This window comes from Oratosquilla oratoria, chromosome 18 (assembly GCF_046742065.1).
Source record: "Oratosquilla oratoria isolate Oo_2021 chromosome 18, ASM4674206v1, whole genome shotgun sequence".
Taxonomy (NCBI): Eukaryota; Metazoa; Arthropoda; class Malacostraca; order Stomatopoda; family Squillidae; genus Oratosquilla; species Oratosquilla oratoria.
The window spans coordinates 58,965,556-58,986,132 of record NC_134794.1 but is presented as its reverse complement, the minus strand read 5'-3'; the positions used below and the strand labels follow the sequence as shown (position 1 = coordinate 58,986,132).

At 38.5% G+C, this 20,577-nt stretch overlaps 1 protein-coding gene across 6 annotated transcripts in view; it reads right to left on the bottom strand.

Moving 5' to 3' along the window:
- Tomosyn (syntaxin-binding protein tomosyn) overlaps positions 1 to 20,577 on the bottom strand; it is an 870,373-nt gene that overhangs the window by 342,653 nt on the left and 507,143 nt on the right. For 5 of the 6 annotated variants that reach the window (XM_076202137.1, XM_076202139.1, XM_076202138.1 and 2 more), the window contains exons 10-13: positions 10,458 to 10,701; positions 5,813 to 5,989; positions 4,920 to 5,074; positions 3,732 to 3,924 (exon numbers count right to left, since the gene is read on the bottom strand). In XM_076202137.1, the coding sequence (XP_076058252.1) occupies positions 3,732 to 3,924; positions 4,920 to 5,074; positions 5,813 to 5,989; positions 10,458 to 10,701 (769 nt within the window). The remainder of the gene's footprint in view (positions 1 to 3,731; positions 3,925 to 4,919; positions 5,075 to 5,812; positions 5,990 to 10,457; positions 10,702 to 20,577) is intronic. The other variant, XM_076202140.1, reaches the window with a different exon arrangement.

The following is a 20,577-nucleotide window of genomic DNA, read 5'->3' as shown; positions in this document are numbered from 1 at the left end:
TGTATAAAAAAAATTGAAAGAATACAAAGAGCAATTACAAAATTGGCACCAACACTCTCAAAACTATCATATGAAGAGAGACTAGAAAAACTTGAACTACAGACACTAGAGCAAAGAAGAGAGAGAGGAGATTTGATAGCTATTTACAGAATCATGAAAGGCATGGAAATTACTGATAGAGAGAATCTGATAAAATGGGATGACAGAAATACAAGAGGACACGGAAAGAAAATAAAAAAAGACAGCTATAGAAGAGATTTGAAAAAGAACAGCTTTCTTCACAGAGTAATAGACAGTTGGAACAAGTTAGATGAGAAAGTGGTGTGTGCAAAGACAATACATGAATTTAAAAATAGTTTAGATAAAATGAGATATGAAGACTGGACCCCACGAGCATAGCTCCCCTTCCCGTAAAATACAACTAGGTAAATACAACTAGGTAAATACACATAATACTTAAACCCACTCTCAGAGAATGATAAGCTGAAATACCAAGTAAACCGTATATGTAGACCACAGATAGTGGTTGTTGTTGTTGTCATTCCCTAGACTGTCTGTCCGAGCAGTCCCGTCTCCCCAAGGAATGCCACAGCCAAAACTGGGTTTTCCCACAAATCCTTTATAGAGTGTATGTTGTGTTGTTTGCGTGCATGATTGTATATAATGCAGTCTTCCATTATGTGTTGTATGGTATGGGGTAAAGTGTTACAGCTAGTGGTTGGAACATACAGTTTACTCTGTATCTCAGCATATCTTTCTCCGAGAGTGGGTTTAAGTTTTATTGTAATCATGTGCTATGACATATATGTTACTTGATATATATATATATATATATATATATATATATATATATATATATATATATATATATATATATATATTATTAATATAATCATATATATGTAAATATATACCTATATACTTATATATATACTTTATATACATATACATATATATATATATATATATTCATATATATATGTATATACATATATATATGAATATACATACATACATATATATATATATATATATATATATACATATATAATATATATATACACATATATATATATACATACATACATATATATATATATATATATATATCTATATATATATATGTATATACATATATATTACATATATATACATACATGTATATATACATATATATATGCAGACCTCGTGGTACTGTGGTTAGAGTTCTCACCTGCCACTATGGCGGTCCAGGTTCAACTCCCGCCCAGGGCTGAAATAATTTCAGTATCTCTTCGCTGCAGGGTTTTACTCCAACTCTCGTGGGCAGGGAGTTGGGGGTGTGTGTGCATGTAAGGTCACAGTATTACCCATAGATCGGTCATACAAGCCCTGAGCTCTCTTCTGGGAGGAAAATAGCTATCGATCACAAGTCCCACACGTGATCCAAGACCATGGTGAATATATATACATACATACATATATATATATGTGTATATATATATATATATATATATATATATATATATATATATATATAGATATATATATGTATATATATGTGTGTACATATAACATATACAAGACTTTGTCACATGTCTATATGTGTGTATACATGGCCACATTACCCTATATACACACATACAGCTATATTTGTGTGTGTTCACAGGGGCTCAAATATATAATATAGATATAGCATTTCATTCGACTCTTTCATGACTATCATACTTGTGAAATAAATACCAAAATCTAATCTACCAGTACAAAATAAATGAGAAATGTAATAGTTGTATTATACCTAGATGTAAGTATTAAAATCCCTAAAATTATAGAACTACAAAATAAAAGTGATTCATTGATTACTAAATAATTTTGTGATTTCTAAAATACAAGTGTTTTAAATGTAGTCCCTGATAACATATAAGTCAGGATCATTGAAATGTTTATTTCTTGTGAAAGTATTGATATTCCCTGAAACACTCACACTACCTCTGTTACATATATATATATATATATATATATATATATATATATATATATATATATATATATATATATATATATATATATATATATATATATTATATATTCTAATACTATATACATACAAAATCCACAAAATGAACTTTTGCTTTCAAACTATGCTGAAGTGTGTGATCTCTGAAAATCTGCCCTATTATGGCTAAAAAAAAAAGAAAATCTTGGAAATAATGTACAATGCATTTTTTCTTGTAGAGGAAATGACTTTACATTTTTATTCTATGTTCAAAGTGAAGACAATTTCAAACTATTACTTAAACAGTACAATGTGTATTATTCAGAGTAGGCACCTTAACTTTCACATTTGCTTAGATGTAATGAACATAAATACAACAATATTATCCATTATCTCAGCCCATTACAAAGATAGATGATGGTAAATCACAGAATTCCCAGGCACTTGTTGATATGAAGAATATTCAAAGCAACTGTTATCTTATCTACAAATATTCATGAACATAAGTTAAAAAAACAATAAAAGTATATAAAAAATCAATGCTGTAAGAATATGAAGATAAATCATTATAATGAGTGACTAATAAACAATGAACAACTTGAGGAAAATTTGTAGAAAGATAAACTCGATTCTATAATTACTGTGAAGGATCAGTGAATACAGAGAAAAAGGAGTTCAAATGTAGCATGACAGCAAATATGGAGAATATAAACATGTCATATAAATGTGAGTACATATATAAATTAATGACAGTGATGTAATAATGATGTAATTGAAATTTTTTCAGTATAATCAAGAAATCATGTGAATGCTATGAGACAATGAGGATTTTTACCTATAATGAGTGATATAATGATATAATGAAATAGAAAGATTTTCAGAATGATCAAGAAATCTTGTGAATGCAATGTGAAAATGAAGATTTTAACCTCTAATATCTAGAGAATGATAACCACAGAAACAATGTAGATTGGAGGAAATGTTATTAATATTGGGAATGATATAATGAAGCACAAACATTATTTATATAAATCTACGAAAAATGCAGGATAGACCTGATACAGGCAGGCCCCTAAAAATGCAAGGACCCAGTTCCTGAATCAGTTACAGCTCTGAATTTCATTGTTTTATGGAAATAACTTCTAATGCAATAGTTCAAGTATGCAAGTATGAACTTTATAGGAAGAGAAGCTGTGAACATTACATTCAGTAACACCAAGGATGTTCCTCCACCATGCTTTGTAATTTTTTTTTTTTTTCATAACCATACATTAATTTTCCTTGTCTAATTTCACAGGTTTATGGTTACTGAGGATGCCTGTAGCATGATAACAAGTAATACCACATGGGGTAAAAATTGACTTCAATAAAGACTGAAGAAAACTGATGACTGTGATGAAGGAAATGCCCCCAAGCTTATACTGATGAATCTTGAAAATATTAAAAAACAGTGATGAAAACTACACACTCTGTGTAAAGTGATGAATCATAATCACTCAGAATGAGTCTCAAAGAATGCAGACTCATAATGAAAAAATTATGACAATGAGAACTCAGAAACTTTGACACAGGCAGAGCATAGAAGGGTAGCACAATGAGTGAAAAAAATTATGCAATGAAGGGCGTAAGACTAAAGTGATAATGGGTAGTATGGATAGAGTATTGAAAGGATAAAGCTTTATTGAGTAGGAAGAATGAGAATGATGAAGTACACAAAGACTGTGATAATGACCTAAAATAATGAGGTTCACTTTACCTGATCGGAGGATGAGGGGGATTTACTCCTCTCCTCTTCTTTGGCATTAGAGGATTCTGCTCGCTTGGGGGAACGAGGCACCCTCTGGTAGGGGTCTGCATCACCATACAGTTCAGGGGTTCCCATGTTTAACAGACAGGTCTTTTGGATGTAGTCAATAATAACTAATCCACTTTCGTTACCATACGAAATCCTGAAAGCAAGAACAGTGAAATACTCATGTTTATTGAAGAAGATACAATATTTTTACTTATCCATCATTATTCTTTATAGAACAGCTTGACTTGTAAAAAATGTCACAATCTATATAAATAATTTCAATAAAATTAGAGAAAACAGAGTACAAATTCAAAACCAATGTACATCCAACCAACATGATCTGTATTCCTAACAAGATGAAGTAAATCAATCACTATCTATATACAAAGGACTTTTTCCTCCTTACAAAAAGCAAGTACCCATTCCCACCAATTTCACTCCCACCCATTCCACTCCCATCCACCACCCTTCCTTCCTCTCATCTTAGCTCTTCATGGATAACAGGTCATCCCTGTATTGTGCCCACTGCCCTGGGTCATACACAATGCAGCAATCAATCACACTTCTACAAATCTTATCAAGCAGCAGTAATAATAATCATTGTTGCCTTGAGTTTCACTGACTGGAAATCCATGTCCCCACAGTAGCTGGCAACAGTCTTCTTTGGCCCTTCCATTGATCTCTTTGTGAAGAAAATTTGTGTTGTATAAGTTTCTATGTCAATAACTTATAGGAGTAGGATGGGAGAAGTCACCAGTCATCAGTTCTCTTGTGTAAAAAAAGGTGGAGGAAATACAGGTTAAGTTGGTATAAAGAGAGATCTTAGGTCCAGTTTGAGACTGAGCACCAACATCCAGATGGAGGTGAGGGTGGTAATGGGTTTTGAAGACAGGCAGCAGGGTGATGTTTCTCTCAAATGTCCACCTTTTAGGGCTACTACATGCAGGAACATGTTGTTGATCCCACAAAACAGTAATGAAGTAGCAAATGACTATTCACCAAACTTCTAAAAATCTGATCCAACGGCAATAGGAGCAGTACATGACTATCTCTACAAAAACAAATGGTACAGGCATATAAACTTGGATGTCAATTGTAAACTTAGATGTCAATTGTTACAATTTTCAAAACACTCCAATTGATACATACAGCCCATAGGATGAGTTAATGGTGACTGCAGAAATCTGGCTTGGTGGTTCCCCATCTACCCACGGAGTTAAACAAACAAGATCAGCTTGATATCCTGGTGCTTTCTTTTGAGCCCCCCCACGCACATGGATGGGCACAAAATAGTCTAATGATGCCTGAAAGTATATAAATTGTGTCAGAAATAATTATAATATGACATATTGAGGACAAATAGCATATCTGTGCTGTTGTTTACTTATACTAAGACAACTAGCAACAGTCTTACCAAAACTAATATGTCTAGACAGGCTGTCACATTGACTTTGAGTTCTACTGAAAAATAAAAACTTTTTTCTATGTCTATTCCTTCTACTGGACATGGATAAACAAGTTTATTGCTTTTGTATGTGACCTTATTTGACAACTACAAAAATTATTTTTTGCTACATGCAGGTTGTTTGGACATGTAAACATATTAAGAAACTGCTATCTATACATATGAGTGTGTATGTGTGTGTATCTATATATATATATATATATATATATATATATATATATATATATATATATATATATATATATATATATAATATATATGTATGTATTTTTTCTTCTTCCTCTTCTCCATCTACTCATTCCAGCCAAGATAAGTCTAGATACCAGAAAAACAAAATATGAAGACTATTTCAATTCATTACTGTTAGACTACAAGACCATATTTACACCTATACAGGGCAACTTACATTTCACACTAAACTCAAAGGAAAAATAACCTAAGCGGAGACACAGGGATTCCATTCTCGATAGATGATTACTACCACATCGCTGCACACCAAGTCTTGCTGCTCTGCTAACTAACAACTATTTGACCACATCATAGCAACCACAAGTTCATGGAAAAAAAAAATACCTACACCTGCTTTTCTTCTATTGTGATTTTGAGAGAGAAACTTTTTATCAGAGGAATCTCCTGAGGAGGAGATATTGTGCTGTTTTGAGGCTACCTGTAGCGTTGGGCGTGGAGGATATTCATACTCAGGAGAGCAGTCCCCTGATTCACATACTTCATAAACTATAGGAATCTCCAGACACTGAAAAAAAGAATGTATACTGACTAATTTCTATTCACAGTTTATGAAATGCTGAAAAAATTGTCATATACAAATATATATATATGTACAAATAGTATAAAGTATTTCAATGTAGCTATGATTTGCACAAAATGAAAGATATAAAGAAGCTCAAGAGAATACAAACAGCAGAGCCCAAAGTGGTTCCCAGTCTCTCAGTTAAACCATATAAATGGATAAACACTACATCTGCCACCATTAAAGTGTTTCCAGTAAGGTGGTTGCATCTAGGGCAATTGGAGTCTTTGACCTAGTCAATTCTGAATGGGCACTATTTCAATGTTTTGTGATGGCCTGAGCACAATCATGCCATTATGGCTCTTACCTCTATTGGGAAGGACTTTTTGGTTGGGTTGATACCTTGGGGTGTATGGAAATTTGAGGTTTGTCTTGGAGAGCTAGCTTTATGATCTATGGATGTTCATGTGTTTTTGCATAAATAACTTGTAAGATACAGGAGGCAGGTTATTGTAAATGTTTGAGTATTATGTATTTATGATTATTTTTATATTGTGTTCAGTGGATCATACTTGTGTAATAAGGTGTGAGAGGTCACATTCTTGTACTGAAACATTGCCAATACAAAATAAGCCCAGTAACAGACACCCAATATCCTAGATGCAACCACAATGGGGAATACACATATGTTCTACTATGCTGTCCTAATCTCACTCACTCTTGAGAGTTCTGCAAAATATTTTTGCTGAGTGATTTATAGTGACCAGTTTCCTGGGGGACCGCAGGTCTCTTGCATGAGAGAACTTTGTTGACTAATCAATTGCCCCACCAAATAAATATGGTTAAAAACTCTTACATGATACCAGTGGCATACTACTAACACATATAATGGAATGTCACTTTAGTCATCTATAGTAGTCCATATGTCTCTTGCACAATCCTGCTAATATGTCTGTCAGATGACAGATTGTCCTTTATCAATACTCCCAAGTCTTTCTCCTCTTTTACTTTTGTAATGTGTTCACTTCCCAAGGAATAGTTTAAGGATGGCCTTTTGCCACTATTGCCCATTTTTAATACTTTGCATTTTTTTGGTATTGAACTTCATTTCCCATTCTTGGCTCCATGCAAAAATAGTATCTAGATCCTTTTGCAATATTCTACCATCCTCCTCATTTTTCACTCTTCATGATTTTTGCATCATCTGCAAACATTTTGGTAAACTTGTTCCTTCCATCATATCATTTACACAGACATGAAATTTTTTTGCCTGAGCTGAGGCCTCTTCAAAGACCTCACCATCTACTATTAACTTGGTGATTTCTTCTCAATGTCTCAATTTATCTTTCATGAACCTGTAAAACAGTTTTGTTTTTTTTTGCATTTTTCTACTACACCTTCTTCAAAATTGCTTTCTTCCTGCAAATTTTGGTATATTCATTCCGAGCTTGTTTGTAAGCTTCTTTTGTTTTATTGCTTCTTTTCTTTCTCCATTTTCTCCAAGCCACATCCATGACGTTTTTTGCAATCTCACACTTTTTGTTAAACCAATCCTAATTTTGCTTCTACTTTCTCTAATCTTTGGCACATGTTTGTTCACTCCTAGGTTGTAAATGTCAAGAAAGATTTTCCATTTCCTCTTTATTCCTGAGGTATTCATGAATCCTTCCCAGTTTGTTTCTTCAAAGAATTTTCTCAAACCTAGGTAATCTGCTTTCCTAAAATTGAGTCTCACTTGCCTATGTGATTCATTCCTTGGCTCTATTTTCTCATCCTCCTTCTGAAATTCAATTGTAGCATGGTCACTTTTTCCTATTGGACAAAGGTAGTTCAAGGAGCAGGTGACGTCTGGCTCTTTGGTTAGTAACAGTTCTTATTTTGTGGGTGTGTCATTTCCTCTTACTTGGGTCACTTCCTTTATCCACTGGATCATTGTGTTCTCCAGTGATATACTCAACACTGTATTTCCCCAGAAATCTGCTCTGTCACTTGCTTCCCATTCCTTCCAGTTGACATCACCACAATTAAAATATCCAATAAGGACCATGTTATTACTTCGTTCAGTATCTTTCTTTGGGAAAAGAGTTGTACCCTTTAATATTTCTTAATATTCAGTTTCATCCCAAGCTCTTGTCTTGGGGGGGAACATATGCCACCATGAAGTCTCTTTTATTCTGTCCTTTAGTACAGATCTTTAGGTGAATTGCTTCAGCCCTGCTTTCACCCAGATTTGCCTCTTCCACCTTTATGTCACTTCTCAACACAAACATTACTACTCCACCCTTTTTATCTTATCTGTCTCTTCTCCAGGTGCACTTGTTGTTCCCCAACTGTAAATAAATTTTTGGGGGAAGTTTAGTCTCTACTAGACACAATATATCAGGCTAATTTATCCATAAGTAGTCCTTTATCTCCAACCTAGCTGATAGTAAACCGTCAACATTAGCATGTACTATTCTAGGTTTCCTTGTTGTGCTTACTTTGCAATACTGCCTTCTTGTTTTCATAGAAACCATTTCTTCACCCTGTGATTGACAACTCTCTCTCTCTCTCTCTCTCTCTCTCTCTCTCTCTCTCTCTCTCTCTCTCTATATATCAATATATATATATATATATATATATATATATATATATATATTTTTTTTTTTTTTTTTTTTTTTTTTTTTTTTTTCTTCTTCAGTACTCTTATCATTTTTGGCTTTGGCTTTAACTAAGAGCTTTTATGTCATTGCTCATTCCTCTTCATCAACATCTTTCCTAATCTAAATATGTTTTAATCTTTCTTTTTGTGCTAATTTCCAAGACTTGCTGATTCTTCTTTTGCCACAGTTTGGGACTTGAACTTTATTTTCACTGGACATGTGCAATTTCTTTTATACTTGCCTAATCTATACATGCTATCAATCTGGTATGTTATATTCAACTACTTCGCTAGAGTTGTCTACGTAATTTCCGTAATAATTTGGATTTTTTTTTCTTGACACAGCTTCCATGAGGTGTTGTATTCTTCCTGGCATCTAAAGAGTAAGATGCAACTAGACTCATCTACAACATCTCTGATGAGAAATTCTCTATTTCTTTTTATAGATATATAACCTTGACTACTCCTTCTTCCAAGATATCTTTTTCCTGTTGCTCCATGATCTCTTTAAGGTTACTCTATTTTTCCTATCCTCATTTGTTGGCCTGTCCTCTTTTTCTTCCATGGTGTTCAGATTTTTTCTCCCATTTATCAAAGTTTCATTCTCCCTTCTCATTTTATCAATTTCTGTTTTTTTAACCAGGCCTTTTCCTGCTCAAGTTTATTCTCCAGGGGCCAAATTTATAAAAATCCTAACCCTAATGGTGGAGATTTTACCTAAATCCCTATGGCAGCGACCTAAATCTTTATGTCTAGACATAACCTGGACATTTTGGACAGCTGATTTAGGTAAAATCTCTGCCATTTTGAAGATTTATGTCTAGACTTAGGGGTTAGGATCTTTTATGTCTAGACATAAGCATTGAGGTGATTGACACAGGGATTTAGGCAAAATCTCTGTCATTAGGGTTAGGATCTTTTATAAATTTGCTCCCAGATCGTGCAATGCTTCATGTGAGGAAATGAAGCCTCTAAATCTTTCCAACTCTGTAAGAATTTTACTTACCTCTGTACTATATTGATTAGTTTTTCTTATGGACTTACCTTTCTGGGTCTGAAGCCTTCAAAATCATTCATTATCAGTGTAGATATAGCAATGAAAGACAATGGTTTGTGATGTAAACAAATTAGCAATTGGATTTGATCTTTGTATTTTCTACCATGAGCGACTTCGGAGACAAAGGCAATATTTTCCTTCTCTTTCTCTCTTCAAAAGTTAAAATCAGCGACATCTTGGTTCTATTGTGACCCAGAATGATTTTGTTTCCGCCCATCTATTCAAATTGCAAATTATTCTAATCTGGCTTTGCTTCATAGACAATTTTACTACATTGATTCTCATCATTGTCATCGCATCTTGATGGAAAAAAAAAAAAAATCCTCTCTGGCTCTATCCTGAAGTTGGAACCAGCAATATTTTGCCCCTATTGTGACCCTGAAATAGTGTTGCTTCCACCTACTCACTCAATTAGTAAATATATCACTCTAGCTTTGCCTATTAAAGGCAATTCAAGGAGCATTGTGGTGGGTCCCGCGAGTCGGCATCCGCACATGTCTGAGATAAGAAGCTTCAAGCTAGATAGAGAGAGCACCATCACTCACACAGTGCTAACCTTGTTGTACAAGTGTAAGGTAGTGTTTCTTTTTGACTCAGAGCATGTTGTGCTCAAAAACCATGTATCAACTCTTGAATGTACAGTATATGTATATGCATTTTTCTTTCTTTATGCTCATACATTACACAATCCTTTTGCAAGGATCTTACACTGAAAGGTTACTGGGTCCACTTACCAACTAATTATTTCAGGTCAAGAATAACACAGTACTTACCGGCACTTCAGAGTAGGTTTCCTGCTTGCAATATTTGAAAAGGATGAGATGCACAGTAGCCCCTGCAACACAAAGTAGCCTTGATTCTGGACAGAGGGAGATGTGCTGAATGGCAAAGGGGTCCTCGTCTCCATCTATACTGCGCGTTCTTGGTTTTTCAAAAACTTTGGCTGTCTTAAGCTTGTACAAAACTTGAAGGCTTACTGATGAGGCATCCCAAAACTTGATGCTACCATCTGCATGTCTACAGCAATAGGATATTAAATGGATTAGGACCTGTTCTTTTATGTTTGTTGTTATTACCACTAATACCACTACTACTACTATGACTAATATAATAATAATAGTAATAATAATAATATATCTATACACCAAGGCTTTCCCCCCCCTGTAAGGGAGATAGCCAAGTCAAAGGGCAAGTAACCATTTCCACCCATTGCAATCCCCTCCACCACCATTTCCTCCCTCTCATCTTAGCTCCTTGTGGATGAAGGGTCATCTCTGTCTCCCGCCCATAGCCCTGGGTCAGAGGCAATGCAGCCAAACACAGTACATCCACAGCAAGCCTGCTTCATTTAATTAGCAACTCTCCTCTTCGTTCCCTCACATGGAAAATAGAGAGGACAGAGAGAAATCCCTTCAGGCTGCATCAAACTATCATTCACACATAATCACTCACTACCTACCCACCCCCACCCCCTTCCTTGCATCACAGTATCATTTATACACACCCATTCTTCACTGAACCCTATCTTCTACCTTCTCCCTTGTTCAACAGACATTTGCCTCTTGCTCAACACCCCTTTCATCTCATCCCAGTCATACATTTCATCCTTGGTTGTCCCCTCAAGTTTACTCCATCCCCCTCTGCCTTCCACACCTCTTTTACTAACCTTTCTTCACTCATTCTTTCCATGTGTCCAAACCATCCGAATACTCTTTCATCAACTTTATCTGCTATCTCCTTTTCCAACCCCACTCACCTCCTTACCTTGTTTCTCACTCTATCCAACCTTGTAACCCATACCACACTTCTCAGACACTTATTTTTTCCAAAACACAAACTGGGATAAATTCTCTAAAGAGGAAACAAAAATGGAAGACAAATGGAACATATTCAAAGAAAAATACAAACAAGGAATTGATAAATATGTACCAAAGAAACAAAAAGAGTTTTATATAAAGTGTTGGTATAACAAAAGGTGCAGTAAGGCTAAAGACAGAAGAGACAAAGCCTGGAAAAATGGAAAAAAGACAAAAAAACATCCAAATGTCAAACATTTATAAAACTTGGGAACGAATATGTGAATATATGCAGGAAAGAAAAAAGAAATTATGAAAAAGATATCATAGACAAATGTAAGGATCTACCTAAACTCTTTTACAGATATATAAATGAAAACCTAAAGGATAAACATGAAATCGTAAAACTGTGTGGAGATAAAGAATATACAGATGACACAGAAATGGCAGAAGTTATGATCAGACATTTCAGGTCTGTTTTTACAATTGAGAGCTCATAATTTTGGGAAGGTGGACAACAAGAAATATCCCCTAAATTAAAGAAATAAAGGTAACACAGAAAGAAATAAGAGACCAAATAAAAAACCTAGATGTTACGAAATCGCATGGACCGGATGGAATTGCAAAATGGATTTTGAAAGTGTATACACGAACTGACAGACAAATTATACAAGATAATAGACTTCTCACTCAAAGAAGGAAAGGTACCGCAAGATTGAAAAGATGCAAACATAGTACCAATGTATAAAGGAGGAAACAAAGAAGATCCTACAAACTTCAGACCAATATCCCCTACAAGTACAGTAGCAAAAATATGTGACAAATCGTCAGAAACAAGTGGACCAAACACTTGGAAGAAAATAAAATAGTAAACCCTAAACAATTTGGCTTTAGAAGTGGAAGATCGTGTACCACAAACTTAATATGCTTTTACTCGAGATTAATTGAGATAATACAAGAAAGAGATGGCTGGGCAGATTGCACCTGCTTGGACTTGCAGAAGGCCTTTAACAAAGTACCACATAAAAAATTAATAAGAAAAATTGAAATAATAGGAGGAATACAAGATAAGCTACTGGAATGGATGAAGGATTTCTTAATTGGGAGAAAAATGAGAGTGGTACTTAGAGACAAAAATTCGAACTGGGAAGATGTGAAGAGTGGCATCCCGCAAGGCTCTGTATTGGCTCCTTTAATGTTTGCCATATATATAAATGATATGGATGAGGGGGTAAATTGTTACATGAACTTCTTTACTGATGATGCCAAATTACTCAAGAGAGTAAGACCAGAAGACGATTGCAGATTGCGACAAGAAAACCTAGACAACATATGGAAATAGAGTCAGAGATGTGAGATGAACTTCAACATTAAGAAATGTAGCATAATTGATGAATAACGAGTTGTACAAGTAGAGAGGCGGACGAATGGTCGGGTTCCACTGTAATGTCATGAGCATGCTCCGAGTGCTCTCCGATTTTTTGGTCCAACGAAGAACAAAGAAGAAAAGTACATACATACATACATATACCAAGGCTTTTTCCCCCTTACAAGGGGGGTAGCCAAAAAGAAAAAGGCACGAAATCACCCCCACCCATTCCATCCCTGAATACACTCCACACCCCTCCACCCTCCCTCATATCTTAGCACCTCCTGAATGACGGGTCATCCCTGCACCTTGTCCACTGCCCTGGGTCAGAAGCAGTGTCGCAAGACACAGCACATCCACAGCAAGGCTGCTTCATTAAATCGGCGACCCCCCCTCTCCGTCCCCCCATTGCATAAAATGAGAGGACGGGGAGAAATCCCTTCGGGCTGCGTCAAATTTTGCTCACACATACTACCTCACCCCCCATCCACCCGCCCATTCCACCTCATGCTATCACAACATCATCTATATACAGCCATTCTCCATTCACCCCTGTCTTCTGTCCTCTCCCGTCCTTCCTCAACAGACATTCCCCTCTTCCCCAAAGCCCCCTTCACCCCATCCATCCACCTCATCCTAGGACGCCCCCTCATGTTCACTCCCTCCACATCTGCCTTCCACACCTCTTTTACTAGTCTTTCTTCACTCATTCTTTCCATGTGTCCAAACCATCCTAATATTCATTCATCAACCCTATCTCCCAGCTTCCTTTCCACCCCGTTCTCCTCCTCACCTCCTCATTTCTCACTCTATCTAGTCTAGTAACCCCCATCATACTTCTCAGACACTTCATCTCAAACACATTCAAACTCCTTCTCTCTTCCTCTCTTATGTTCCATGTTTCTGCCCCATACAGTGCTGTTGGCACAATCACTCCTTCATACAGTCTCCTCTTAGCATCCATTCCCAAATGTCTATTCCTCATTACACTCTTTAATCCACCAAGGCATTTACTTGCTTCTCTCAATCTACATTCTACCTCCACTTTCACTCCACCTTTCTCTGCCACATTTGCACCCAAATATCTAAAACTATCCACTTCCTCCAGTCGCTCTCCCTTAATGCTCACTTCCAGTCTACTGCCACTTTCACCCCTTGTACATCTCATCACCTTACTTTTACCCACATTTATCTTTAGCTTTCTTCTATCACATATTCTCCCAAACTCTGTCACCAACTTCCTCAATCCCTCCTCCGATCCTGCCACAAGCACAGTGTCGTCCACAAACAACAACTGGCTCACCTCCCACTTTTCTCCATTTTCTTTAACCATCTCCAATCCCTTGCCCACCACCCTTGCATTTACCTCTCGCACCACCCCATCCATGTATAAGTTGAACAGCCAGGGTGACATAACGCATCCTTGATGAAGTCCCACCTTTACCTCGAACCACTCACTCTCTCCATTTCCTATCCTGACACAAGCTCTACTATTCTCATAAAAACTCTTGACAGCTCCCAGAAGCTTTCCTCCTATCCCATATATCTTCATAACCTCCCACAGTGCCTTTCTGTCTACCCTATCATAAGCCTTTTCCAGATCCATAAAACCCCAAAAAACATCCTTCCCCTTTCCTATAGCTTTCTCACATATCTGTCTTACCACAAAGATCTGATCTACACAACCTCTACCTGTCCTAAATCCACACTGTTCCTCACCAATTACTCCTGTTCCTCTCCTAATCCTCTCAATCAAGATCCTCCCATAAGCCTTCCCAACTACACTCAACAAGCTAATCCCTCTGAAACTACTACTGTACATTCACACTTGTCCCCTTTTCCCTTGTAAAGAGGAACTATACAGGCACTCCTCCAGTCCTCCAGCACTCTACCCTCTCTCCAACAAACAAAGAAGAAAAGTAAGATACCAAATTTCAACCCACAAAGTGCTCACATCACAATACTCATACAAGCATGCTTCACTCTGGGTCATGATTCTCTTATGATGCTATTTCAGAAATAGTTCATGCATGACTGTTAATGTTCTGAGCGCACTCCAAATGGTCCAATGTAGAACAAAAAGACACCAAATTTCAATCCGCAAAGCGCTCATGTCACAATACTCAATGGTCCAACAAATAATGAAGAAGAAGAAAAGTAAGACACCAAATTTCAACCTGCATAGCATTCACATCACAATGCTCGTGAGCGCGTACTTCATGTGACACCTAAAGAACCCAATCAGAAACCTTCACAGCATGAGGGACTATTATTAATAATTATAACAATATTAAACAATAATAAAATAATAGATAATTACCTATCTATTCTATCTATATAGCAAGGACTTCTTCCCTTTATATGGGAGATAAACTGGTCAAAAGGCATGTACCCACTCCCACCCATTTCACTCCCCCTCCACCACCATTTCATTCTTCCCATCTCAGCTCCTTGTAGATGAAGGGTCATCTCTGTCTCCCGCCCATGGCCCTGGGTCAAAATCAATGCAGCCAAACACAGTACATCCACAGCAAGCCTGCTTCATTTAATCGGCAACCCCCCTCTCTGTTCCCTCATGTGGAAAATGGAGAAGACAGGAGGAAATCCCTTCAGGCTGCATCAAATTATCATTCACACATAATCGCTTCCTACCCACACCCCCTTCCTTGCATCACAGTATCATTTATACTCACCCATTCTTCACTGAACCCTATCTCCTGCCTTCTCCCTTGCTCAACAGACAATTACCTCTTGCTCAACACCCCTTTCATCCCATTCATATATTTCATCCTCAGTCATCCCCTCAAGTTCACTCCATAATCCTCTGCCTTCCACACCTCTTTAATAACCTTTCTTCACTCATTCTTTCCATGTGTCCAAACCATCTTAATACTCTTTCATCAACTCTATCTGCTATCTCCTTTTCCAACCCCACTTGCCTCCTCACCTTGTTTCTCACTCTGTCCAACCTTGTAATCCCTACCATATTTTTCAGACACTATCTCAAATGCTTTTAAATTTTTCTTCTCTGCATTTCTTAAATTCCAATTCTCTGCCCAATACAAGTGTCATTACCACAATCACCCCTTGATATAATCTCTTCTTTGCATCCATTCCCAAATGCCTATTTCTCATGACACTTTTTAATTCCTCAAGGTATTTACTTGCTTCTCCCAATCTACAATTTACCTCCGCTCCTTCCTTTCCTGCCTCATGCAACCCCAAATACCTAAAACTATCTACTTCTTCCAGCCTTTCTCCTTTCAGACTTACTTCCAACTATCTCCCATCCTCTGCCTGGGGATTGGAGATGGTTAAAAAAAAAAAAAAAAAAGTGGGAGATGAGCCAGTTGTTGTTTGCTGAAAACACTGTGCTTGTGGCAGGATCAAAGGGATTGAGGAATTTAGTGACAGAGTTTTGGAAGGTGTCCAAAAGAAGGAAGTTGAAGATAAATGTGGGTAAAAGTAAGGTGATGAGATGTACATAAGGAGAATATGGCAGCAAACTGGAAGTGAGTATTAAGGGAGAGAGACTGTAGGAAGTGATAGCTTTAGATACTTGGGTGCAAATGTGGCAGGAAGGGGAGGAGTGGAGGTGGAATATAGATTGAGAGAAGCAGGAGAATCCCTTGGGGGATTGAAGGGTGTGGTGAGAGGTAAATATTTGTGAATGGATGCTGAGAGGAGATTGTGTGAAGGAGTGGTTGTGCTGATGGCACTGCGTGGGACAGAAGCATGGAACATGGGAGAGGAGAGAAAGAGTTTAAATGTTTTTTAAGATGAAGTACCTGAGAGGTGTAGTGGAGGTTGCTGGGCTGTATAGGATGGGAAGCAAGGTGGGGAGGGGAGCAGGGGTGGAAAGGTAGTTGGGAGATAAGTGGATGAAAGAGCATTGAGATGGTTTGGGCACATGGAAAGAGTGGAGAAAGTTTAATGAAGGAGGTGTGGTGGGGCAGAGTTGGAAGGAGTAAACATGAGGGGGCAACCAAGGATGAGATGGATGAATGGGGTGAAAGAGCCATTGGGAAAGACGGGAATGTCTGTTGAGGAAGGAGGGGAGGGTGGCAGAAGATGGGGACAAGTGGAGAGTGGTTGTGTGTGGATGATGTTGTGATGCATAGAAGGGAGTGGGTGGAAGATGGGGGGGGGGGGAGTGTGTGTGAATGATAATTTGATGCAGCCCAAAGAGATTTCTCCCTGTCTTCTCTTTTTCTGTGGGAGGTGCTGGGGGGTCACCAATTGTGTGAGGTGGCCTTGCTATGGATGTGCTGTGTCTTGCTACATTGTTTCTGACCCAGGGCTGTGGGTAGGATGCAGGGGGTGACCTGTTATCCAGGAGCCGGAATGGGAGTTGGGGGGTAGTGTGGTGAATGGGAATGGAGTATGTGGGGATGGAATGGGTGGGAATGGATTTTATGCCTTTGTTTTTGGCTACCTGCCATGTAAGGGGGAAAAAGCAATTGGTATGTATGTATTATATTATCATTATTTTTATTGTTATCATTGTGGTCAGGTGAAGCAGCTATCCTTCTACTGGTATCATGTAACTCAGTACTATCTACTGCATGGTCAACTGCCAAATGACTAAACCAGCTCCCTCACTGGTGACCCAACAGTGAGGAGGGTGTGTTGAACACCCAGTTGGAGGAAAAAGAAAACCATCAAAAGGGCAGACGAACTCCTAGTCAATGGCCATCCAACCCCATTATAGGTCACTAACCCATGTGTGGCATCCCTGAAGAGCCCAGAGACAGGACTCCTGGAGGTTGAGTGATGTTCCAGTGCCATGGTTGCATTGAGGTGCTCCCCTGGGACTAGAACCATACCTCTTTGTTCCTTTGTTCAGGCTAGGACTGGTGGCCCCCCTTGGCTTGGAGAGGCAAATCAGCTGGGCTGAATGACTTGAATCTGTGGATCAGGCACTTCCTGAGTCAAGCAACTACCACCTAGGCTGACACCACACAGCCCATGGTTGTTATCCCCTATTGTCAAGGTGTTGGGTGCATATATTCTATCATGACCCCTGGGACTATTGGGTTAATATGTATACCCAGATCCTGCTCTCCCTTCGTTGAGTGATGGGTGGGGGCATGGAAGGGTGAATCACAGGCATGTGTTCATGGCAACCATACTATAAACATATGGTGGGGATGGGCTTGCAACCTGTTCCTGTCAAAATCACCAAACGTGCTGCACGGGGTGTTGGAGTGCTACAAATGAGGCACAAACATGTCAAGTCCTAGGTGAACCTCCATCAGGCATTTGGTGTGGGTGCCTGGAACATTCTCTCCCAGGATGACTATTTACCATTTTTATCAGTGGAGCTCAGAAAGTTTAAATTTAATATAGTGGCTCTCTCAAAGGTGAGAAGATCAGGCAGCAGCGAGATCCGTAATGAGGGTTACACCTACTTTTGGTTGGACTGATCCAATAGGGTCCACCTCTTGGGAGAGCTGTAGGTATATCTAGCTGACTATAGCAGGCCATTGTAAAGGTTACTCTGGCTAATGAGCATATGATGCTGGTGAAGCTGAAGCAAGCTTTGGGCTTCATCTTTCTTATTGCAGTATATGCTCCTATTGAGGTATAATAACCTTGAAGAGAAGATGTCATATGCAAGGCTTGAATCTATAGTTCACCAGTGCCTGCCAAGAGACACACTTATTGTTTTGGATGACTTCAATGTGGTTACTAGCACCAACAGAGCTGGCTATGAAATATGTATTGGCCCCAATGGTTGAGGAACCAGGCACAGCAAAACATATCTCCTTTTGTACTTTGCAAAACCTAGAAGGCTGGGGATTGGCAGATCTTAGTTCCAGAGATGAGAGCCACAGCAATGGACATGATATAGTAATGCCAGAGGTGTGGCCAATGAGATTGATCACATATTTGTTAGCACTTATTGGAAGAACCTACAGACTTTTAGGGTTCATCTTAGAGCTTAATTCTTTGAGAACGACCACTTGTGGTCACAACACTTAGACTGTGCATCAAATCCAGGAGAACCCCAAGACATAACCCACCTGGATTTCATCAAGACAAACTCAGGAATGACGCATGTGCCCAGGAATATGCAGAAGCAATCTCTAATCAGTATGAAGCACTTGAGAACCCAGAAGAACTGTGGGACACTCTTAACCTCTTCCATACAGTGCCGCCATGAGAAGCAAGTGGATAAAGGCTGCCATATCGGCGTCTTGATTATATTTATTGTAGTTGTCCCTGCATAACTGACATACTCTCTAAACTGGCTTCATCACATTTTCTATGGTTATCAAAATTCATGGGTGAAAGAGAGAACGATCGATATAAGCGGTGACTATTTTTTATGATGCGAGTATTATGACACAACATCGTACGTCTGGCAGCTAATGCTGCACGCGAGATTTTGGCCCGGAGTGAAGTGATTAAGTGTGAAACTCTGAAAACTGCTGAGGAGTGTGTTGGTGAGTGCCCAAGGTGAAGGAGTGGGGTCGCATTCCATGAGACAATGGAAAATATAGAGTTACGCCATACTGCCAAAATGGCTAGGGACCTGGACCAATACAGGACTCAGAAATGGTGGAGTGGAGCTCTCATGAAAATGGATAAGGATAGGTATGTAAGAAGCTGGTAGAAAAATAGGTAGAAACTGGGGTACATGGTGAGGGTTGTATTTTTATTGTTTGGGTGTTTGTAAACAGCACAAGTTCGCTCTCTGCTTTGTGTTTATAACATCCAGGTTCCAATGTTTTGCTGACTTATAACCTACATGAGTTATGCAGAGATTTAAGATTGCTTAAAAAAACAATATTGCATATAGACTTGTAACAACAAATCTGATTGGAGAAAGGTTGGAGGAGAGAATTCAATTGGTTCATGATTGTAACATCATGCCCTATGGGGAGGATCTTAAATATAAAGGTAAAGATCATTGGACTAAAGAAACTCAACTAGGAACTAGCTTGCTCTGGGGATGCCTTGAGTGATACTCAGAGAGCAAATGTAGAAGAATTCATGAAGAAAATCATGGAAAAATATCCACCATTTAATTCCCTCTCCTATACATAAGATAATACTAAAAGAAAATATGTGATGTGCTATATCCTATACCATGTGGAACTAACAGTCTGGAACTGGAATAAGTTGGATGATCGGAGAAAGTGAAGAAGAGGAGTAAGAAAGTGGACAAAAGGTATGTCAGGGGAATCACTGAAGATATCAAGGGTCATTTTAATACAAATGATCTCAGGCTTGCTTACCAAGCCCTGAAGAAACTTTGCTCCAAATCTGTGACCCAGACAAGCACAATCTGAACAGCTGATGGCAAGTTACTGTCAGGTGAGGAGGGATGTAGCCCCTTTGCTGAGTACTTTAACCAGTTGCTAATGGGTGACCCCTCAAGTGGACAGCTTCCCTTTGATGGTGTTCAGGTGGTGGTTCCTGATCCACAAATAGACAAATCTCTGCCCTCTCTGACAGAGGTCAAAGAAGCTGCAATTAAGTTGAGGGGTGGAAAGGCAGCTGGCATCTGCAATATCAGTGCAGAGTTGCTGAAAGCTGGAGGTGAGGCCATGATCCGCAGGTTGCATGCAGTACAGTCTGCTGTCTGGCAGTCCAGTTCCATTCCCTCTGCATGGGAAAAGGATCTGGTCATCCCTAGCTGGAATGTGAAAGGGGACCAGCAAGACTGCAACAACTACCATGGCATTACACTGCTCAGAGTGCCAGGTATGGTACTTGCCC